Below are 25,108 nucleotides of genomic sequence, written 5' to 3' on the forward strand. Positions count from 1 at the left end.
GGTGAAAGGTGTCCAGGGTCTGTTGACCATGTGTCCAGATGATAAAAATATCATCAATGTATCGCAGGTACAAGAGAGGTTTGAGTGGGTAGGAGTTCAGGAAACGTTGTTCTAAATCTGCCATGAAGATGTTGGCATACTGTGGGGCCATGCGGGTGCCCATTGCTGTGCCGCCGATCTGGAGAAACAGGTCATCACCGAATTTGAAGTTGTTGTGGGTAAGGACAAATTGGCAGAGTTTGGTGGCAAGGTCCGCTGTGGTTTTATCTGATATGGTGTTCCTTATGGCTTGTAAACCATCGTTGTGTGGGATGTTGGTGTACAGAGATTCCACATCCATAGTAGCTAGTATAGTGTTGTTGGGAAGATTATTTAAAGATTGTATTTTCCTCAGAAAATCTGTGGTGTCACGTACATAGCTGGGAGCATTGATGGCATATGGTTTCAGAACAGAGTCCATATAACCGGAGACACCCACTGTAACAGTGCCAATACCTGAAATGATGGGGCGTCCTGGATTTCCTGGTTTGTGTATTTTGGGTAGAAGATAGAAAGTTCCTGGTCGAGGTTCTGTTGGTGTGTTGGTGAGGATCTGTTCTTGGATGTGTGGGGGTAGCTCCTTAACAATCTTGTTTAGTTCTTTCTTGTATTCTGAATACTTGTTTAGTTCTTTCTTGTATTCTGAATACAAGAAAGAACTAAACAAGATTGTACGTGACACCACAGATTGTACGTGACAAGCTATGTACGTGACACCACAGATTTTCTGAGGAAAATACAATCTTTAAATAATCTTCCCAACAACACTATACTAGCTACTATGGATGTGGAATCTCTGTACACCAACATCCCACACAACGATGGTTTACAAGCCATAAGGAACACCATATCAGATAAAACCACAGCGGACCTTGCCACCAAACTCTGCCAATTTGTCCTTACCCACAACAACTTCAAATTCGGTGATGACCTGTTTCTCCAGATCGGCGGCACAGCAATGGGCACCCGCATGGCCCCACAGTATGCCAACATCTTCATGGCAGATTTAGAACAACGTTTCCTGAACTCCTACCCACTCAAACCTCTCTTGTACCTGCGATACATTGATGATATTTTTATCATCTGGACACATGGTCAACAGACCCTGGACACCTTTCACCAGAAATTTAATGATTTTCACCCCACAATCAACCTTACAATGAATCAATCTATGCAAGAAATACATTTTTTGGACACTACTATAAAAATACAGGATGGGCGCATAGACACCACCTTATACCGCAAACCAACTGACCGACAAACATATCTACATGCCTCTAGCTACCATCCCAAACATACCAAACAGTCCATTGTATATAGCCAGGCACTACGTTACAGCCGCATCTGTTCCAATTCTACAGACAGAGACTCTCACCTAAGGGATCTACAGCAAACCTTCTCAGAACTAAAATACCCAGCAGATGAAGTTAGACAACAGATCAACAGAGCCAGACTGATACCCAGAGAGAACTTGCTGCAAGACAGACCCAAAAAAGAAAATAACAGAACACCTCTAGTCATCACATACAGCTCCCAAGTTAAAACAGTACAACGCATCATCAGAGATCTACAACCTCTCCTGGACAATGACAGTTCTCTTTCTCAAGCTCTGGGAGGAAGACCTTTCATTGCCTACAGACAGCCACCCAATCTTAAACAACTCCTAACCCACAATAATACTACAACCAGACTTAACACAGACACTGGCACCAGAGCCTGCAATAAACCCAGATGCCAACTTTGCTGCCACATACACCCGGACAACACCATTACTGGCCCCAACAACATCACACATACCATCTCGGGACTATTTAATTGCTCATCGTCTAACATTGTGTATGCCATCAAATGCCAACAGTGTCCTTCAGCTCTCTATATTGGACAAACAGGCCAAACCTTACGCCAAAGAATAAACGGACATAAATCTGACATCAAGAATCACAGAACAGAGAAACCAGTAGGAGAACACTTCAATCTCCCAGGGCATTCTATACAAGATCTCAAAGTAGCTGTTTTACTACAAAGGAATTTCAGAAATAGACTGGAAAGAGAAGCTGCTGAATTACAACTCATTACCAAACTTAAAACCATGAAAAGACCTGGGCTTAACAAAGACATTGGATTCTTATCTCACTATACATAACTAAACCATTTCTCACCTTCCCACCCCTTGCCTTTTCCTGTAAGACCTATTACAGTCGTTAAGAGTCGTCAACAGGCTCTCCCAGCTATCTGCCTATCTCCCATTCCCACCATCCTTCTGAGTAACACCCCTCCCCACCTTCTCACTATATAGAAGGATCTGGCAACTTCTATTTCAGTGTATCTGAAGAAGTGTGCATGCACACGAAAGCTCATACCAAGAACTAACTTAGTTGGTCTTTAAGGTGCTACTGGAAGGAATTTTTTATTTTGATTATAAAAGTCAGATAGATGATTAGGTATTTCCTGGACATCTGACGGGAGAGCATTCCAGAGTGGGTACCACTACCAAGAAGGCCCGCTGCCTGGTTCCTTGTCATTGAGTTGATATAGAGCATCTGTCCTAAATTTGTCGGCTTCTGTCAAAGGAGCAGAGACAACAACAACAACAATAATAATAATAATAATTTATTATTTATACCCCGCCCATCTGGCTGAGCTTCCCCAGCCACTCTGGGCGGCTCCCAATCAGTGTTAAAAAACGGTACAGCGTTACATATTAAAAACTTCCCTGAACAGGGCTGCCTTCAGATGTGTTCTGAATGTCAGGTAATTATTTATCTCTTTGACATCTGATGGGAGGGCGTTCCACAGGGCGGGTGCCACTACCGAGAAGGCCCTCTGTCTGGTTCCCTGTAGCCTCACTTCTCGCAATGAGGGAACCGCCAGAAGGCCCTCGGCGCTGGATCTCAGTGTCCGGGCTGAACGATGGGGGTGGAGACGCTCCTTCAGGTATACAGGACCGAGGCCGTTTAGGGCTTTAAAGGTCAGCACCAACACTTTGAATCGTGCTCGGAAACCTACTGGGAGCTGTTACCGGAAAATCCGAGGGCTCCCTTGGACAAAGTAAAGACTCCAACCAGAGCAATTCAGAGCAAAACAGCAGCCAGTAGGCTTGGTCTTTATTGAAGGGAAAAGACTGTCACGACAGGACTCCCACCGCCCACGAGGTGAAGCAAGATGGAAGCCCCGAACAATGGGAGTCCCTAGCTTTTATTAATTGCTAATCCCCTTGACTACACCCCCAGAATTACATCATATTTACATCATGATTATATTAAAAACAGGAGGAGTCGAGGAGGGGCTGCCCAGGTAATATGAGCGTCTTGACACCTGGCAGAGACCTCCTCTCCCCACCCCACATAAGTCATTTTTAGGAACAAAGGAAAGGGCGAAGTTTTCCTGCCCCCTGAGGGGAATCCGGCCATGGTCCTTTGTCAGAGTCCGCGTGGAATACACTATCGTATGCAGTTTATTGTGTTTCTGATAGCGTTCCGTCTGAGCCCATCAGGATGGCTATCAAGGTTGCCCCGCCAACTGGGGAAGGGCAGCCGCGTACGTGACTGCACGGTCAAGGGATTATGGCCGTTCAACACCAGGCCACACCCCTTTGATAGTCCTTGTAATATGCAGTGAAATAAAAGTGGTCCGGTGAAAACCCAAGGTACGGCTGATTTATGGTGAATTTATAAAGAACACTGTCATTGAAGTTCAAAGCACTTTCGCCTTTCGGAAACAACTTGCAACATTTTGATTAAATTAGTCATGGTCAATTGAACTCGGAAACTTTGTATTTGAGAGCTGTCAAAGGGAAAAGAGCGCCTGCAGCCTGCAGTACCTGCGTGGCCGCCGCAAGGGGCACTGTTCAGTAATGCTGATTGGTCAGGCAGCCGTCGGTTGACCTAGAGTTCGGTCGCCCGGTCTACTCATAATAAAGATAGGGCGAAACTGAGCGCTTACGGGGAAACAAAGGAGGAATTACGGGGTTTCTCTTGATCGGGGGCTGTCAGGGTAGCGCTTCCTTATTTACGGAAGGCTTCAGGGGATGTCCCTCTAAAGGGACATCTCCAAGTCGGGGTGTTGGGAGGTGTGTGTGGTGCTTGTGCATTACAGTGTAATGAGGGGGGGGGGTGTTTCCTGCGACAGAGCCAATGCAGATCTCTCAGAACCGGTGTTATGTGGTCCCGGCGGCCACTCCCAGTCACCAGTCTAGCTGCCGCATTCTGGATTAATTGCAGTTTCCAGGTCACCTTCAAAGGTAGCCCCACGTAGAGCGCGTTGCAGTAGTCCAAGCGTGAGATAACTAGAGCATGCACCACTCTGGCGAGACAGTTCGCGGGCAGGTAGGGTCTTAGCCTGCGTACCAGGTGGAGCTGGTAGACAGCTGCCCTGGACACAGAGTTAACCTGCGCCTCCATGGACAGCTGTGAGTCCAAAATGACTCCCAGGCTGCGCACCTGGTCCTTCAGGGGCACAGTTACCCCATTCAAGACCAGGGAATCCCCCACACCAACCCGCTCCCTTTCCCCCAAAAACAGTACTTCTGTCTTGTCAGGATTCAACCTCAATCTGTTAGCCGCCATCCATCCTCCAACCAATAGTAATTATACTACTTGTTCAATCTGAAAATTTATTTGTACCAGTGCATTTGGAAGCATCAGAATAACTTGAGGTAATATATTCATAGAAAAGCTTTGCTCCCGATTCATTGCAATCCTATCGGCTGAATTTGATCCAAGTCCTGGGATAACTCAGTTGGTAGAGCATTGGGGGTTGTGGGTTCCTGCATTGCAGGGGGTTTGGCTAGAAGACCCTCTTGGTCCCTTCCAACTCTATCATTTTGTGGTCTATGAACCTCACTTATTCACAATGAGGGAACCACCACAATTTTTTAAAGCAATTTCTTGCATAATAGGAGTTTGCCTTTGTAAAATTGGAGAGCGAAAGGAGAAGGAATCTCAGGGTGGGCTTTTTTTGTGGGGGACATTTACTGGTCAGTGGGCAGGAGGAGCTTGGGTCTGTGGGATATGAAATTCGTAGCAGTCAGGTACAACATTCCTAGAGTGGACATGCTAGGGGATGCTTTGTGCCACCCAGGAGAAAACTTCCTCTTTCCTCCTGAGCTGGGACAAGCGCTTCCTCTACATGTGACTTGAAATAGGTGTGGCCTATTCTGGGTGGTGGAGCACACCTCCTCCGTGTGCTTCATTCTTTCTTCTCCATTTTGTTTTTTTCTATGTGTTAGGAGAAATGACTGCTCAGTCGCAGTCACTTGGGACTAACTCCCTTATATTATAGTTTATGTATAGATATAGATATACTTTTGTAACTTAAGCCTGCCTTCAGGAATCTAATTGTGAACTGAATGAAAATGAATAAACTACTTTTATATTGATTTTAGTAAGACTGTCCTGTCTACACTTCTAAAGAGGGATAACAAGGGATCTTATCAGGAATCTTAAATAGTGAGGCTCAGACGAGCCTGCAACAAGCTTACTGCTGTGCAAATTTGAAAAGGAGAATGTTTGAACTTTGCTAAGATATAGAACTTTTTAACGCAAGTTAGTAAGGATATCATCAAATAATATATCCTCTCCTGCCTTTCTAAACATTCCCACAGGTCACTTCCTAGCTAGAGATCTACCATCCCCTTGTCACGGTCCAGATTTGGGTCTCTGCCTCCTGGGATTTTAGATGCACACGGTCGCCACATGTTGACTGCAGCAGGCAATGGCTCCCTCACATGTGTGAACAGCCATTGGGGGGTCACTCTCGAGCACCACAGAGATTGGGCATTGCTCTGACGAATATCCTGCAACTAGCCACCTCCTGAGCCCTCAGGGTCTCTCCCACTGCCAATAAAAATAAAATACCTGTTTACCTGACGCTGACACAAAAGCTCACATACTATAGAAATGAATGAAATGTTTATTTCTTTCTCGCTTTCCTTCCCTCTCTCTCCCCACTTTTCTTCCCCCTCCCAACTCCATATTGCCCAGAACAGTACTGTCTCACTCTGAATAGGACTGATTTGTTTGAAGGATTCTGTGACTTGAAAGCAGGGACTCTGGGTGTACCCAAGAATTTAATAAAAACATTTTTTAAAACAACAGCCTCTCTCATCCATTAACATTCTTCAATGCAGCTTCATTGGAAAGCCATGGAATGTGATCCTGCAAAGGGCCAGTCTAGGAATTAGGGCTGCCACTTTTTTTGCACCTAAGAGGCAGACAATATGTGGTAGGTAAATAAGACGTAGTTGAGGAAATTTCCTCTAAGCCCCCAAACATACTCTAGAAAGCACATAGATAACATGTATGCAGCAGATTTACTATCACCTTATAACATGCCATGTATGGAGCAGTTACAGAAATCTCAGTATGGTGCCTATCTGTTATTCTGAGATGTGGGCTGCAGTGCAGTCTGGGCCTATGCATATTTATTTAGGAGTCCATTCAGTATTTTAAGGAGCGGGATCAAGGGTTTCCTGACCCACTTCTTACAATGTATGAAGTAGCTTACAGCAAAAAAAGCCTAATGACTCTTCTGGGTAACTGAACGAATTATTTTAATAAAAATTTAAATGGAGAACATATTTTACATTGTCAATATTCATGCAAACATGGTTCCACTCCAACCTCACTTAGTCCCCATTTCCCCTATATAAAGAGTTCTTTATACAGAAATCTCCTGAGCAGAAGTCTCTCTATTTACATGTATAGAGAGGGATCACTCTCTGTCTAGCTTATGGCACCCTGTGTCTTTTGCAGTGTCCTATATTCTCCTCACAGAAACAGTGAACAGGGACATGCAGCAGCAACAGCAGCAGCCAGCCAGACTCACTACAGCTCCCAGAATGCTTTGAGGGAAGCCATGACTGACTGAAGTGGTACTAGAGTGATTTAAATGTGGTGTGGATGTGGAGAAGGCAAGCAATCAGGGGTGACAGTGAACACAATGGAGCCCACAATGGCAGCCTCCAGTGCCGTTTTGTGTTCCTCACAGGGCAATACAGCACTCGTCCCCACTGCCTGCCTTCTGAGATCTGGGATCGTTGCCATGGACAGCTTCTGACACAGCATTGTAGGGCAAGGCTGTTTCAAGGGAAGGTGGGAAAATGCATTTCTGCTATGGTCAAGGTTAGCTAATTGAATAGCTTTCATTTGGCTTTTCACTCACTTCTGTGAGGCTCATGCCGTGTGTCATTACCAGAGGAAACAATTTTGGGAGCCCAGTTAGGCAAACAAAACTCATCCTAGCTTGCCCCTTTTGCATCCCAATGCAGAGCACTGTATTCAGATTATTATTTTGTTGCCACCCTTCACTATAAGGCCCCACCCTCAGCAGTTAGAAGCGATATGATAATGCTATTAAAATCAGTTAAAATGATTTACATTCTTTATACACAAAGAATGCAAGCAGGATGAAAAAAGTATCCTGGGAACACACCTCCCCCCTGCCAAAAATCCAACACGAGAAGGAGTCCTGCAGGCCTCTATAGCAGGGCTTAGCAAAAAGCAACCATGGGCCTTGATCTATTTAAGAAACATTCTAGTTTTCTGCTGCCATATCCTTCCCTTCTTCCATCACGAACCTCAAGGTGGTATACGTGTGGCCTCCTCCCAAGACACAGGACTGCTTAGCCTAGGCAACAATATGTCCTACAAGCCGGTGTCATTCAATCTTGGGTCCCTAGATGTTGTTGGACTAGAACTCCCATCATCCCCGGCGTTCTTAGTCAACAAGGACCCAACTCTGATGAACTCGGTCTTAGGACGGAGCCTGCAAGTAAGCGTGGGAACCTCTGGCCGTCCAGATGTTGCTGAATTACAACCCCCATCAGGCTCAGCAATCGTCATATATGGCTATGGATGAAGGAAAGGGGATGCTGGCATTGAGAAGAAGTTGAAGGCAAGGTACTCTCTCTGTCTCCAGTGCACCAGAGCAGCCTGTCCAGTAAAGACATGGATGAAAATGCTGAGGCACTGAGTGCTTCTGATGTGGGAAAATGATTGCTTGTACATAAGAGCATGAGCAGAGTTCTTATTATTGCAGAGTGATTTTACAGCACGAGATATTGCTAAGAGCATGATGAGCACGTGAACACCTCATGCTAGACTAAATGATTGGCTCACGTAGCATAGGACTCTCTTTGTCTGCGGGCAGGGGCAAGGTTACATTCCTTTGATTGTTACTTTTGGGTACGAGGCAGAACAAACGCTGTGCTGGAGGAGAGAGGATGAATTATTTTTACTGCACACAATAAACATTGCACGGCTGAAGCCAAAGCTTTTTCTTCAAGTCATCTTGGTGTGAGACTGATTTTCTTATTGATGCCGAGCTGGTTTCTCGACATTCTGATCCAAAACATTACCCTTTTCCAGCACACTCCACTGCTATCCATCCCTCTCCAGTTTTCCATTCCTGCTGTCAACCAGCGCCCCACCCCCACAGCCAGTTTTCTGTATCCACAGACCATGTGTAGTTCTCATTGTGTGGCTTTGGCTATCGTTCCCCCTCACCTAAAAATTTATTGGATATACGTAACCAATGAAGCTGCCTCAAGGTTACTGGTACCTTCCTCTCTTCCTTGGAAGAAGGGTTCCATTTTGGCCACATAAAGGCTGGAGGCTAGGAAATTGAATTGGCTATTTGTATACGGGATTGTATACGGGTGAGATTTTCCACCCTTGAGCTTTTGAACTACACCTCTCATCAACCTTGACCATCTGGGCTGAGGCTCATGGGAGTTGTTGCCCAACATCTGAGCAACCCCATGTTGGATATCCCTGCTCTATACTTCTTTTATTTAATTTCTATACCACTTTATAATTTTAAGAAAAACCTCAAAGTGATTTACAGCATACTAAATCAAAAAACATACCATAGTTTTCGCTCCATAACAGACATTTTTTCCCTCCTAGAAAGTAAGGATGACCAAGGAAGAATATTGGCAATCGAAATCCAAACACAAGGCGAGAAAATTTTGATATTGGGAATTTACGCACCAAATGATGGAAAATCAGAATTCTATAAGAAGCTGCATGGGACTATGCTGGACTATATGGACTATTCTAATATTATCCTTATGGGCGACATGAATGGGGTAGTCTCAACAAATATGGACAAATCCCAAAACCAAAATTTAACAACAGACGGCAGACTCCCTAAAACCTTTTTTGAATTGACAGACAATATGGACCTGATTGACATATGGAGGACAAGAAACCCCTTAGGTAAAGAAGGAACATTCTTTTCTGAGGCCCACCTGTCATGGACACGAATCGACCAAATTTGGATTTCTAGAGGGCTGGCACCTAAAACAAGAAAGGTAGAAATCTGCCCAAAAACCTGCTCCGACCATAACGCCTTGAAAATGGAACTGAGACTTACCCCAACCGGATCCTTTAGATGGAGAATGAATGACACCTTGTTAAGAGACCAAGAGATTGTGAAGAAGGCCCCAAAAACGCTAAAGGACTATTTTGAAATAAATTTGAACACCACGGTGGAAAAAAGAACGATCTGGGATGCAAGTAAAGCAGTTATGAGGGGGTTTCTGATACAACAGAATACAATTAAGAAAAAACTTTGGAATGGAAAAAAGGAGAAAATCTTAGAGAAAATAAGTGAAGGAGAGAGAAAATTGAGGACTAAACCAAAGTCGAAGGAGGTGCTGAGAGAAATCAAATTCCATCAAGCACAATATTCGAAATTGATTAATCAAGAGATAGAATGGAAAATTAAACAAATGAAACAGAGATCGTTTGAATCAGCAAATAAATGTGGAAAGCTGCTAGCATGGCAGCTGAAAAAAAGACAAAAGTTAAATACGGTTACAAATTTAGAGATTCAAGGAAGAATAGTTCAGAAACCAGAAGAAATTAGGAAATGCTTCCACAGATACTTTAAAGATCTTTATGCACAAGGGCCTCAGAAAGAACCTGAAATAGACAATTTCTTAAAGATAAATGGATTACCGAAAATAAGTCAAGATAAAAGATCAATCTTGAATTGCAAAATAACTCAACAGGAAATTGAAGGTGCCATCCAGAATATGCAACTTGGCAAATCTCCAGGCCCAGACGGGCTTACCTCCAAATATTATAAGACTTTGAAGGACTATTTGATACAACCTTTGATGGAGGTATGTAACCAGATTATGGAGGGGAAGAGGGCACCGGAAACGTGGAAAGAAGCATTCATCACATTGATACCTAAATCAGAACTGGAAAAGACCCAGCTTAAGAACTACCGTCCCATCTCACTCTTGAATGTGGATTACAAAATATTTGCAGATATTTTGGCAAGCAGACTTAAAAAAGTACTAAATGAAGTAATTCATAAGGACCAAGCAGGCTTTCTCCCTGGTAGACATATGTCTGATAACACCAGGAATATTATAGACATTTTGGAACTTCTGCGGATTAGGAACACAAGGGCGGCCCTAATCTTTATTGATGCGGAGAAAGCATTTGACAACATTTCCTGGCTGTTCATGAAGAAGAACTTGGAAGGGATGGGAGTGGGGCGGGGGTTTGAAAATGGAATAGATGCAATCTATTCAGAACAAAAAGCTAAACTGATAGTGAACAATGTTGTATCGGAGGAACTCAAAATTGAAAAAGGGACACGACAGGGGTGCCCTCTATCTCCTCTGTTATTTATTTCTGTACTGGAGGTGTTGCTGAACATGATTAGAGAGGATCGGTTGGTGAAAGGTATAGAGGTCGGAGTGAAACAATACAAACTGAAAGCTTTTGCAGATGACCTAGTTTTAACATTACAGGAGCCAGAATCTAGTACAAAAAGAGTGCTTGAACTTATCTCGGACTTTGGTCGGGTGGCGGGATTTAAGCTAAACAAACAAAAAACTAAGGTTTTGGTTAAAAATTTGACATCTACAGAAATAGATGGGTATCAGAAAGAAACAGAATTAAGTGTGGTCAAAAAAGTGAAATACCTGGGGGTAGTCTTGTCCACCAAAAACTTGAACCTATTTAAAGATAATTATGAAAAATGTTGGTTGGAAATTAAAAAGGACTTGGAAATTTGGTCAAGACTGAAACTTACCTTGTCAGGTCGAATTGCAGCTATAAAGATGTGTGTCTTGCCAAAAATGTTATTTTTGTTTCAGACCCTACAGATCGTGGACAGAGTGGAGTGCTTTGGAAAATGGCAGAAGGACATATCTAGGTTTGTCTGGCAGGGCAAAAAGCCCCGAATAAAATTTAAAATACTAACTGATTCTAAAGAAAGAGGGGGGTTTGCCCTGCCGGATTTGAGGTTGTATTATGAAGCTGCAGCCTTCTGTTGGTTGAAGGATTGGTTCCTGTTGGAGAACACTGATGTCCTAGATCTGGAAGGGTTCGACAATCTCTTTGGCTGGCATGCATATTTGTGGTATGACAAGGCGAAAGTTCATAAACTTTTCAAAAACCATATTGTTAGGAAAACAATTTTTGCCGTCTGGTTGAAGTATAAGGACTTACTAGAAGGTAAGACCCCGAGGTGGTTATCACCGATGGAAGCTAAGGCTCTAAAAAAAAGACCCAATATGGAAGCCTACTGGCCAAAATATTGGGAATTAATTGAGAGATCTGGAGATAACTGGAAGCTGCAGAGCCAGGATAAACTAAAAAGTAAGGTGTGAGACTGGCTACATTATGCTCAAATTCAAGAGGTTTTTAAAATGGATAAAAAGGTTGGTTTCCAGGTGGAAAAATCGAAACTGGAAACGGAATTGCTAGAACCAAAGACTAAGGTACTTTCGAGAATGTATAACTTGCTGCTTAAATGGAATACACAGGATGAAACAGTTAAATCTGCTATGATAAAATGGGCACAGGATGTTGGACATAACATTATGTCTGAGGACTGGGAAAGGTTGTGGAACACCGGTATGAAGTTTACGGCATGTACTGCCCTGAAAGAGAACATTATGAAAATGGTATACCGATGGTACATGACCCCAGTCAAACTAGCTAAGATATATCACCTGTCTGACAATAAATGTTGGAAATGCAAGGAGGCAGAAGGGACATTTTTTCACCTCTGGTGGACCTGCCCGAAAGTGAAGGCCTTCTGGGAAATGATATACAATGAATTGAAAAAGGTATTTAAATATACCTTTCCCAAGAAACCGGAGGCCTTCCTTCTGGGCATGGTGGACCGGAAGGTGTTAAAAAAGGATAGAACTTTGTTTATGTATACAACCACAGCAGCAAGAATTCTTATCGCAAAGCACTGGAAGACACAAGATTTACCCACACTGGAGGACTGGCAGACGCAGATGATGGACTATATGGAATTAGCAGCAATGACTGGCAGAATCCGAGATCTGAGCGAAGAAAAAGTTGAGGAGGACTGGAAAAAATTCAAGGACTATTTGCAAAAGTATTATAAGTTGTTTGAATGTTAAAAATGTGCACGATTAGGAAATGTTATGCTCCTGCAATTTAATTAGGTAAATGACAAAGTAAGATATAACAGAGGAAAACAAGACAAATTTGAAACAATTATATTATGTTTATTATAAAGGTACTAAAATTGAACTACAATTTATTTTGAAGTTGGTTACATAATAATTGAAAGGTACAGTAAGTTCGGAAATAAGGTAAGAAATTGCTGACAATGTGAGGTTAAAGAATGCAATGCTGGGAGGACGTGAGGAGGTCCATAGGAGAGTAACTTTTGGAAAGATAATATGTAACCCAATTTTTCTTCTTCTTTTTTTCTTTCTTTTCTCCTTTCTTCTCTTCTTTATTCTTACTTTTTATATCTGTTTATCCATAAAAAATGTTTCTTGTTTACTGTTTCGTAACAGATGTTGTGAACTAATGGAAAAGAAACGCAATAAAAACTTTTATAAAAAAAAAGAAAGTAAGGGGAAATGTCTGTGCGTGGTACAGAGCTAATGCTTCCCTCCTCCGTGGCTCGCTTTGAAACAGCAAAGCGGGAGAAGAGCCGCTGAGAGGGGAGGGGAGAGGGACAGAGAGTTTGCTTCTTTAAAGGAGCAAAGCGGGAGAGGAGAGGAGCCGCTTACACGAGTGTCCGGTTGGCTCCTTTAAAGCAAGTAGGCTCTCTGTCCCTCTCTCAACACTCAGCTCGTTAAATAGCAGGAAAGATTTTTAGCTCACTAAGCCGGGGAGGAGGGAGAGAAGCAGAGCCTGCTTGCTTTAAAGGAGCAAAGAGGGAGAGGAGAGGAGCCTTCCCCCTTAAACCCCTCTTCTGCATGATTAGCAGCATCCTTCTCCACACACTCCACGCATGCTCGTCCCTTGAGTGCTTTCCTTCCCTCCCCACTTAAAACGTGGTTACAAAGCACAGATCCACATGGATCCTCAGGATTTTTGCATTGGGCTACCCCAAACTCACCATCAGATCACATGTCTGTGGCCACAGCATGAACCACAAAAATCATACATCCACTGTTCCGTTTAGAATATTTTTTTCTTGTTTTCCTCCTCTAAAAACTACGTGCGTGTTATGGTCGGGTGCGTGTTATAGAGAGAAAAATACGGTAAATAAAACAATGTGAAAAATATGAAATATAGAGTATACGGTCAAAGCAACGTAACAGAAAACTAAACTATTATCTTAAAGATTTCAAAACACATTACAAAGGTCAACTACAGAATACATATTTAACATAGTAGGGCTGGGTGAGTTTGCGCCCCGCCCCGTAGGCCAGGTGGGAAAGGCCTTGCAGGGAGTGGTATATAGATGGCATCTTACCCCAAAAAAGCTTGCTAAAATGTATAAAGGAAAAACATCAATCTGACGTAAAAAAGAGGAGGGATCATACTATCATATGTGGTGGACCGGTGTAGCCATTGGCAAATACTGGAATGATATTTATAAGGAGTTTAAGAAACTATTTAAAATTACTTTAAAAAAAACAAAACGCCAAAGATTTTGCTACTTGGTATATTACCATCAGAAATTTAAAAAGTTATAAGTTCATTGTTTATGTATGGTATAACAGCAGCTAGAACCCTTATAGCAAGGAGCTAGAAAAATGAAACGCTCCCAGAGATTACAGATTGGCAGATACTCATGATAACTACAATTAGCAAAACTAACAAGATCAGTAAAAGGAATATTGAAACAAAAAACAACTAGAGAATAGATAATATTTAAGAATTATGTAAAACTTTATTGCACAAATAACTCCATATGAGCAGAAATTGAGTGATATTTGTAAAGAAAAAGATCAAAAGAATATATACAAAGCAGAAAGAAATGTTATTATATAATGTAAGCCTGTGTAAAAAAGAATGTTATATCAAACAGTATAATGAGAAGGATGGGAAGGACTGTGTCGATGAGTAGTTTTACTATGTAAATAACTTTTGTCTTTTTTTCTTACTATTATTTCTTGGTTTCTTATCTTTGTTAATTATTTTTTTCTTTCTTTATAAATTTTCTATTATTTTGAACACATTATTTTGTTCTATTATTTTGTTTTTTCTACCTGTTAAGAGATTGTACATGCTTGTATAGACATGCATTTTTTTAAATCAATAAAGAATATTAATTTTTTAAAAGGCTGCAATCAACTTAACATATGCGATACACGTGCTTCGCTCTAAGGCCTTCTGAATCATATTGCACTCCAAGACAAAGGGATACACTCCTGCTAAATGCACGCTCGCTGATTACAAGCGCATACTTGGGAGAAGCAAGAACTAGCCTTGCACAGAAAAAGAAGCATCCCCTCTACTTCTCTTCCCTTCTCCCCTCGCCCCCACCCAAGATCCAGGCCCATGCTTGCTCCCCTAAACCAAAACCTAACCAGGGACCCAGCTGAGGAGAGCTGCACTGAGGCACATTCGTGGGAGCCTCCCTCTGAATCTTCCCAGGAGCAGGAGGACTGTATAGATTTGGACCAGTGCAGAAGGAAGAAACTGGGAAATACTGGATGGGGAACAGCTTGCAGAAGAAATGGTTGATCTTTGCCTTAATTTGTAACTCAATGCCTTGAACATCCACTAGCATTTCTTTTTAAATGCTGATAATGCTTTTATTGTAGCTTTTTTATTATTATTTCTGTACCCCCTTGCTAACCAAGTATTTTTATACATATGAAATGCAAATCTTGGATTGAGAAGATAGTGGTTTGTAAAGAAAAAAAGAGGGCTTAAAATTTTTTTTGTCTCTGTTCTGAAATTTGGTTTTAATGTAAAGTGTGTCAATATATTTGGGTTTGTTTATAAAGCAGAAGTGACCAGCTGCTCCTGGAAGCTAAAAATAAGCTCCGTATCAACAAATGTTTTACCTATAATTATTCATAATGAAAAGTTGTAAGACACGTGAGATTTTCCACCCTTGAGCTTTTGAACTACAACTCCAATCATTCTTGGCCATATGGGCTGAGTCTTATGGGCGCTGTTTCCCAACATCTGAGGTATCCCATTTCCCTGAAGCCGACAGATGCTGATCCACAAGACAAGGGCAGCCCATCATTTTGGCATTGAAAGGCAGAGGTCAAAACTCAACAGATTCATCACAGACCTTGAGCATTCCAGATTCACACTCTCCCTGTTTATCTAGCAACAACTTGCAACTTCTTTTCTACATCAAGCATATGTGACCTTCTTTACTTTAATACATATATATGTGTATACAAATTTAAATACCAACACCAGAACATCACACGGATTCCATGCATTTAAAATTGATTTCCGCCTTTATGAGTTTCTTGATGTGAAGTAAAGAGTGAACCTTGAGTGGAACATTGCATACATTGATATGGCTTTTCACCTGGGTGAATTCGCTCATGAATATTAAGGTCTCCACATTGTCTGAAGCTCTTTCCACACTCCATACATTTAAGTGGTTTCTGCCCTGTATGAGTTTCTTGATGTATTCTAAGGTTTCTACTTTGAGTGAAGTTCTTTCCGCACTCCATGCATTCAAATGGTTTCTCCCCCGTGTGAGTTCGTTGATGTATTCTAAGGTCTCCACTTTGACTGAAGTTCTTTCCACATTCAATGCAACTAAATGGTTTCTCCGTGTGAGTTTGTTGATGTCTTCTAAGGTTTCCACTAAGACTGAAGCTCTTTCCACATTCAATGCATTTAAATGGTTTCTCCCCCGAGTGAGTTCGTTGATGTGTTCTAAGGGCCCCACTACAACTGAAGCTCTTTCCACATTCAATGCATTTAAATGGTTTCTCCCCCGAGTGAGTTCGTTGATGTGTTCTAAGGTCTCCACTACAACTGAAGCTCTTTCCACATTCCATACATTCAAACGGTTTCTCCCCTGTGTGAATTCGTTGATGTCTTCTAAGGGCTCCACTACAACTGAAGCTCTTTCCACATTCCATACATTCAAATGGTTTCTCCCCTGTGTGAGTTCGTTGATGTCTTCTAAGGTTTCTACTTTCACTGAAGCTCTTTCCACAATCAATACATTTAAAGGGTTTCTCCCCTGTGTGAGTTCGTTGATGTCTTCTAAGGTTTCTACTTTCACTGAAGCTCTTTCCACATTCAATGCATTCAAATGGTTTCTCCCCCGTGTGAGTTCGTTGATGTGTTCTAAGGGCTCCACTAGAACCCAAGCTCTTTCCACATTCAATACATTTAAAGGGTTTCTCCCCTGTGTGAGTTCGTTGATGTATTCTAAGGTCTCCACTACGACTGAAGCTCTTTCCACATTCAATGCATTTATATGGTTTCTCCCCCGTGTGAGTTCGTTGATGTGTTCTAAGGGCTCCACTATGACTGAAGCTCTTTCCACACTCCATACATTCAAACGGTTTCTCCCCCGTGTGAGTTCGTTGATGTCTTCTAAGGTCTCCACTATCACTGAAGCTCTTTCCACATTCAATGCATTTAAATGGTTCCTCCCACGTGTGAGTTTGTTGATGTCTTCTAAGTGCTTGACTATAACTGTAGCTCTTTCCACACTCCATGTATTCAATGGATTCTCTCCTGTGTGTTTGTTGGTGTATCCTCAGTCTTCCAAAGGGTCTAAATCACATTCCACATTCCTTGCATTTAAACTGTTTCTTTGTTCTTCCCTATGAATTCACAGATGGCTCCGTAGAATTCTGACCATCGTCTTCCTCACCTGTTTGGGAGTGGGGGGGGGGGAGAGAGAGAAAATCCTGTTAGACTTTTAGGAAAGACAATAAATGAACCATCTTCCTCCGTCCATCCTGACCAGGTTTACAGGTTCAACTTCTTGAGGAGCGCAGAAGCCAAGGCAAGTTGTAGCTTCCTGAGAGGAAGGAAGAAGTCAAAGGAGTCTCAGAGCCCCTGCAGGGATTCTGCTGCCTCTGTAGAAGCCCCTATTGGGCACCCGCTTCCCAAGAGCCTCCACCCATTTTCAAACACCTTTGGCAATTCCTTCCATCTGCCTGTCCCTTCTCCCTTCCTAAGGCTGGCATGGTATGGGCAGGAATGGCCTTGTGGCAGTTGCCCAAAGGGCCACAATAAATGTAATAATGTGTATCTCTGTAAATCCTTGAGTGTGCTTCTAAAACAGAAGTTATGGTAGTCTGTGCTTTATAACTGATTATTTTGCCAGTTGCCGACCCCCAATTGGGGCAGAAATACAGCTAACATGAGAATCACAAAGATACAGCTGAAAGCTGGAACATGAGTCGCCACATGGTGCAAATGGCTCCATGTAACACAGGTTCCCAACATGCACACGAACACAACGTAACAGAATGCTGTGGAAATCAAAACTAAATCAGCAGAAATTGCCAGTGCTTATCGCACATGTGTATTGTAAATAAAATGAGGTAATGATGAATATGAGGAACGTGAAACTCTAAAGGGACTTTTTTAAGGAGGCGGGGGACGCAAGAAAAATTTAGATTCTTTTGGCAACAATAAACATTAAAACAAGGAACTGCTGAGCAAAAACAGAAACAGGAGCATGTGCAGAAGTTCTTGCGGAAAGGGGGCGGGGCCTTGAAAGGTCTCATAATTAACCCAAAACAACACAGAGGTCTACCTGTCAATTGTGGTCCAGCGCTTGGACATCTCTGATGTAAATGATTGGTCGAAATTGAAATGATTTGTTTGAAATTATATAAATACCACTGCCTGAACCACTGGGCACGGTTGCAGTTTTTTGGAACGATCCAACTGTAACCTATTGCTTTGCAATAAACAATGGTGGACTCCTCTCTGTTTCGGAGTTTTATTGGTGTGAACTCAGGAGATAAGACTAGATCCCATGGAACATGAGACTTACCGTATTTTTCTGTCTATAAGACAACCCCTATTTTGGGGGCCTCAAAATTTTGAAAATAGGGGATTGAGCTTTGGGGGGGGGATTATTTGGGGGGAATGCTGAAAATCACTAACCCACCAGAACGCAGCTCACAACCACTCGCGTTGCAGCTGCCTGATCGCTGCCATTAGCCCTCCTGCTTGCTGCTGCGGCAGCCAATAGACAGCTGCCCTTGTCGCAGCAAGCGGGAGCATGATTGGCGGCTGCCGGTGGCGATCGGGGAGCTGATAGGTGGTTTCTGCGCAGGAAAGGCAGAAAGGGGGGAAATACCTTGATCGGCAGCTCTGCTTTGCAGGTGGCTTTCCCCATTAGTTTGCAGAGTTTGCAGAGCAGCACAAAGACGCTGCACGGCAAAACCCAACAGCCTACAGCCTCCCTCCCAGCTGTAGGGTGGGGGGAGGCAAGCAGACTATGGAGGCCCCAGGGCTCGCCACTGCGAGGAGCTGCGACTGCCAGAGCAAGTACTGCATTTATTTATATATTTAATTAATTGCTATATTCCATGTATAAGACGAGCCATGTTTTTTAACTTTAAAAATTGGGCAAAAAACCTCATCTTATACACGGAGAAAGACAGTAATTTGCAAAGGACTGCTCTGAATACATGGGTGGCCCTTGCATGGAGAAGGAAGCCCCTTCCTTGCATCTTGGCCCCCTGCGAGAGGCGGTGGAATTATGAGGTGATAGTGACAGCTCTTGCCTGTTCTGCCTTCTAAAGGAGAACTTCTCTTCTCCTCTTTGTTGCACACAGAGGCACAACTCATCCGCAGCTGATGGCCTGCAAATGCTGGCGAAGGCGCGCAAGCCCACCCAAAGCCACCACACCCGCCACGTTCGCAGGCAAGAGACTAACCGCTAGTCCGGGAGCTTCCAAACACCTCCTTCTGCCGACCCGCCCGCCCAACCAACACCCCTCATGGTGGGGCCACCTTGGCTGCTGCCCAATGACAGGAGGGTGAAGGGTAAGGCTTAGCAGGCCAGGCTGCCCAGATACCTCCCGGGGTGAGCGAGGGAACGAGCAGAATCCTGCCCAGGGCCCAGGCAGGCGCTGGAGGCTGTGCCTAAAGAGCCCGCTTTGCCAAGGAAGAATGCGCTAGGAAGGAATAGGGAGGTTTATAAGTTATAATTTTAATTTTCAGTATATAAGGCGTATGTAATTATAAGCAGTAGAAATGAATATGCTATAACTCAGAAAGGGAAGTTGGGGGAAGTCATGGGGGGTGGGGAGATTAATTGGAATGTAAAATGTACCGTATTTTTTCGTCTATAGGACGCCCCCATGTATAAAGACGCCCCCTATTTGGAGGGACTCCAAATTAAGAAAACACCCCTCAGCACTACCCGTGTATAATACGAGCCTCAATTTTATAGCTATTTTTTTTGGTAAAAAACAAACAAACTAGCCTTATACATGGAAAAATACGGTAATTTGGTGTTTTGATTATGCTTAAATTTGTTATAAAATCTGAATAAAAATATTTTATCAAAATAAAAATTAAAAAGTTTTGTGAAAGACTAGATGGGAAATTTATTCAAGGGCCACAAGTGCAGTACTTGACAGTTACGATGGAATAATTTCTGCCAATTGCATTGGCTGCATATTGATACCACAGAGAAGGGTGAAGCAAGTAATCAAGCCACAAACATTTCGAATAAAATGGAGGAACTTGGTTCCAGAGATCTTTTTAATCATTTTAAAGAACAGGCAAAGGACAAATTGCCTGATGTTGATTACAAGAAAAGCAGAAGATCTAAAACAGCCTTTCTCAACCTGTGGGTCCCCAGATGTTGTTGAACTACAACTGCCATCACCCCTACCTAGCAAGGCCAGAGCTCAGGGATGGTGGGAGTTGTAGTCCAACAACATCTGAGGACCCACAGGTTGAGAACTGCTGATCTATAAGGAGGCATATAGGTGAGGATGAAGATGAAGCTTTAGAGAACCTTGAGCCAAGAAACAAGTTGAGAATCAAAGCATTTATACCTGCGATGGATGGATTAGAATCAAATCTGGCACAAAGGGCATCAGTATACAATGATGCTGCAAAAGACTGGTGACTGGGAGCAGCCACCGAAATCACAGAACACTGGTCTTGAAAGACCCACGTTGGCTCCCAGTATGTTTCTGAGCACAATTCAAAATGTTGGTGCTGAGCTTAAAAGCCCTAAACGGCCTCTGTCTAGTATACCTGAAGGAGCGTCTCCAACCCCATCGTTCAGCCCAGAAACTGAGGTCCAGCGCTGAGGGCCTTCTGGCGAGAAGCAAGGTTACAAGGAACCAGGCCTTCTCACTGGTGGCACCCGCCCTGTGGAACACCCTGCATCAGATGTCAAGGAAATAAACAACTATCTGACATTTAGAAGACAACTGAAGGCAGCCCTGTTTAGGGAAATTTTTAATGATTGACGATTTTATGTATTTTTATTTTTTTGTTGGAAGCCGCCCAGAGTGGCTGGGGAAATCCAGCCGGATGGTTGGGATATAAATATTATTATTATTATTATTATTATTATTATTATTATTATTATTATTATTATTTCATTCTTAACAAAATTAGATGCTGCAAAAGAAGAGATTCGTGAAGAAGTTAATGCTTTAAGCCAAACATATCCTGAAGATGTGGACATGAACCTTGTTGGAGAACTCAACCATTTTCATCTATACATTAAAAAGTCAAAGCCATGAACATGATAATGTGACACATCAGGATCTGTACCAAGTAATATTTAATGACCATGTCCTTCATGGATCACTGCCTTGTCATGGCAAATGGGCTTGAATAACTCAAGAGACGCTATGAGCTATGCCGTGCAGGGCCACCCAAGACAGACAGGTCAAAGTGGAGAGTTTTGACTAAACGTGATCCACCTGGAGCAGGAACCAGCAAGCCACGCCAGTATCCCTGCCGAGAAAACTCCATGGTCGTATAAAAGTTATGACACTGGAAGATGAACCCCTCAGGTCGGAAGGCATCCAATATGCTACTGAGGAAGAGCGGAGGACAAGTACAAGTAGATTCAGAGCTGATGAAGCAGCTGGGCCAAAGCCGAAACATCGCTCACTTGCGGGTGTGCCTGGAAGTGAAAGGGAAGTCCAGTGCTGCAAAGAAAAATATATGAACCTGGAATATAAGATCCATGAACCATGGTAAGCTGGATGTGGTCAAAAATGAGATCGCAAGAATAAATATTGACATCCTGGGCATCAGTGAACTATAATGGATGGGAATGGAGATCTGTTCAAGAAAACTGGAGATATGAAAGGAACATTTTGTGCAAAAATTACCATAATAAAGGACAAAAGTGGTAAGGACCTAACAGAAGCAGAAGACATCAAGAAGAGGTGGCAAGAATACACAGAGGAATTATACCAGAAAGATATGGATGGCTCGTACACTCCAGGTAGTGTGGTTGCTGACCTTGAGCCAGACATCCTGGAGAGTGAAGTCAAATGGGCCTTAGAAAGCACTGCTAATAACAAAGCCAGTGGAAGTGATGACATTCCAGCGAAACTATTTAAAATATTAAAAGATGGTACTGTTAAGGTCCTACACTCAATATGCCAGCAAGTTTGGAAAACTCAGCAGTGATCAGAGAAGATCAGTCTAGAACGCAATGCCAAAGAAGGGCAGCGCCAAAGAATGCTCCAACTATTGCACAATTGCGATCATTTCACACGCTAGCAAGGTTATGCTTAAAATTCTACAAGGCAGGCTTAAGCAGTATGCGGACTAAAAACTCCCAGAAGTACAAGCTAGATTTTGGAGGGGCAGAGGAACCACAGACCAAATTGCAACAATGCGCTGGATTAGGGAGAAAGCTATAGAGTTCCAGAAAAACATCTACTTCTGCTTCATTGACTACGCAAAAGCCTTTGACTGTGTGGACCACAGCATACTATGGCAAGTTCTTAAAGAAATGGGAGTGCCTGGCCACCTCATCTGTCTCCTGAGAAATCTCTATGTGGGACAAGAAGCAACAGTTAGAACTGGATATGGAACAACTGATTGGCTCAAAATTGGGAAAGGAGTACGACAAGGCTGTATATTGTCTCCTTGCTTATTTAACTTATATGCAGAGGACGAGATGGTTGGACAGTGCTCTCAAAGCTACTAACATGAGTTTGACCAGACTGCAGGAGGCAGTGGAAAACAGGAGTGCCTGGCGTGCTCTGGTCCATGGGGTCACAGAGAGTCAGACACGACTAAGTGACTAAAGAACAACAACAGTGTCCAATCAGCATTCCCTAATGTAGAAGCAATTCTGAGAATGTTCCTCTGAATGATGATTGCAGATTGCCATTTGTAAAGATCCGTTTCTTGACTGAAGAGGATAAAAAACGAATTTGGAACAACAATGTCTCAAGATAAATTATGTTACTTCAGCCTCATGTATATAGAAAGTGACAAGCTAAGCAGTTTATCATTTGATGATATCCTCAGTGACTTTGCTTTGGCAAAGGCAAGAAGGAAAGTATTGTAATTTAGATCATGTTTGTGTACTGTTTGTATACACAGTACACAATGAATCATGATAAAATTATACAGTTGAATGGGTATTGGGTAGATGCAGTAATACAATTAGTCCTGTAAAATAATTTTTATGTACAGGTGTGTATAGTATTGGTATTATTTATAAATGTGACATATTACTAGAAATACTGTCTTTTACACTCACTACGTGTAACAGGGTACAAAGGTCTGCTGTCCCAATGAAGAATGTGGACTGTTTTTGTAATATTGATACTTATATAAAAAAATGCATTGTATTAACTACAATTGCATTGTACAGGCTATAATAATTAATTTCATATTAATAAAGCTATTTATTATTAGTAGTTGTCTGCATTGTATATTTACACCTATTATAATTTCAAGTTATAGCAAGTTTCTAGGACTAGATCATGATTCTTTGTAAACTGTGTTTCTAAAGGAACTTTTGTTATTGCCATATGCCAATGTGTTTGCATTAAGTTTGTTATGAATAAGAAAATCATTTTAAGTTAGAGCTTAATAATTATTTCACTATTAATATACATACTTGTATTTCATTATTGATATATTTCTCAACTGTATTTCAGTTCAACAATTATGTGCAAATTTTTTTAGATACCGATTAGGTCCATAAATTACCACACAGCCTATATTCAACACAAAAAAAGCGACAATTTGTTGTTGACAAAACACAGCTGGACCTATAAAGGGCCCCATGACCTCCAGCAGCTTAGGGCCTCATCAAACCTGCCCCCACTACTTTATGCAAAGAGTTCAAGGAACAAAGAGCTCTTTGGAGAAGGCCTCACCCCTTCCTTCTTCCTGCCAGGACCCCCCTGCCTTTGTTTTCCTCCCCATCTTTTCCTCTTTCTCCCTCTGCCATCCAGCAATCCATGTCCCCATCTCCTCTACAAAACGGAAGACTTGGATGTTTGGGTGTTTCTGGTGTTTCTTATTTTGTTGGAAGCCGACCAGAGTGGCTGGGGAAACCCAGAAAATGGGCGGGGTGTAAATATCAGAGTATTATTACTAGTATTACTACTATGGCGAGGCTGGTCTGCAATACCCAACCCTCTCCCCTTTCCCGCCTCCTTCCCTGCAACTCCCTTTGCACCAGATCCGGGCAGGAGGAAGCTTCTCTCTTTCCTCAGCGGAACACGCCAAACCCCCCCAACTTCAAGGCCCCATTAAGAGAAACAGCTCCCTTTCCTCCCTTCTCTTCTTCTCCCCGTCCCGGGGCTTCTCATCCTGGACCCCCACCCCTTGCCAAGCCCCTTCCCTCCTTCCCCGCCGCTGGCTTTGCACTCACCCGAAATCCTGAGGGCGGCGGCAAATGCAGCGACCCTGGGCAGCGGGGGCGGGAATGGGAGCCTCCGCCTGGGAGGCAGGATATTTCCGGGGGCGGGATAATTGCAGTACCCAGCCAATGGGGAGAGAAGGGAGGGAACCTGGGTTAGGGAACAGATGTTCGTTGCCTTAAGGGTCTTAGGCAGAGAGTGCACGCTGCTAGAGGGGAGGGTGCTGCTGCTCGATACTGACTTGGGAAAGGGGGCGCGGCTTAATTAGAACAGCTGACCCGCCCCCTCTTCCGTCGTGCACTGTCCTTGTCCTGCAAGGAATCCGGTGAGTGCAAAGCGCCTCGGGGTGCAGCAAGCTTGGGGGCGCATGCAATGCAATACCCATAATTGGGGTTTGGGATGGAGAGAGAGCAGGCAGGGAAGCGGTGGGTCAAGTGTGGGGGTATTGCAGCTCCTTCATTCTGGTTGCAAATAAGAGACATGGCCTCTCCCTGAAGGTTTTCTCTCTCTCTCTCTCTCTTTCTCACTCTCTCTCACACACACAGATCCCACGAAGAGCCCTGTAGTTTGATGAAGCCCATCTAGTCCCGCACCCTGTTAGAATGATAGAATCGGTGAGATGGAAGGGGACCCTGAGAGTCATCTAGTCCAACCCCCTGCAATGCAGGAATCTCAGCACTGTCTCCTCACGGTGGCCAAGGCTGCAAGGAGGATTGGAGCCCAAGAGCATCCCTTCCCTCCGGCGGCTTCCGGGAACTGCTATTCAATTAAGCATAAGAATAATATTGTAACAACAACATTATACCCGCTCATCTGGCTGGGTTTCCCCAGCCACTAGGGCAGCTCCCAACAGAATATTTTTTAAAAACCGATGAAGCATCAAACATTAAAAGTTCTCCATACAGGGCTGCCATGAGATGTCTTATAAGGAAGCAGGATCAGGAAGTTCTTAATGTCTGATGATGATGATGATGATGATGATAATAATAAATTTTATTTATACCCCACCCTCCGTGGCCAGAGCCGGGCTCAGGGTGGCTAACA

The 25,108-nt window shown here is 43.1% G+C and overlaps 1 protein-coding gene and 1 long non-coding RNA gene across 2 annotated transcripts in view; both read right to left on the reverse strand.

The window, feature by feature from the left end:
- LOC310701702 (uncharacterized protein) overlaps positions 1 to 16,987 on the reverse strand; it is a 91,050-nt gene extending 74,063 nt beyond the window's left edge. The window contains exon 1 of the mRNA XM_083492986.1: positions 15,769 to 16,987. Coding sequence (XP_083349112.1) covers positions 15,769 to 16,939 — 1,171 coding nt within the window. The 5' untranslated portion in view covers positions 16,940 to 16,987. The remainder of the gene's footprint in view (positions 1 to 15,768) is intronic.
- On the reverse strand, positions 6,573 to 8,834 carry LOC310702123. The gene is made up of 2 exons (XR_014523268.1): positions 8,376 to 8,834; positions 6,573 to 8,013 (listed from the first exon to the last, which is right to left on the reverse strand). It is a non-coding gene; the product is annotated as an uncharacterized lncRNA (long non-coding RNA).
- Positions 16,988 to 25,108: the final 8,121 nt, after the last annotated feature.

This window comes from Podarcis liolepis, assembly GCF_965112155.1.
Source record: "Podarcis liolepis genome assembly, chromosome: 2".
Lineage (NCBI taxonomy): Eukaryota > Metazoa > Chordata > Lepidosauria > Squamata > Lacertidae > Podarcis > Podarcis liolepis.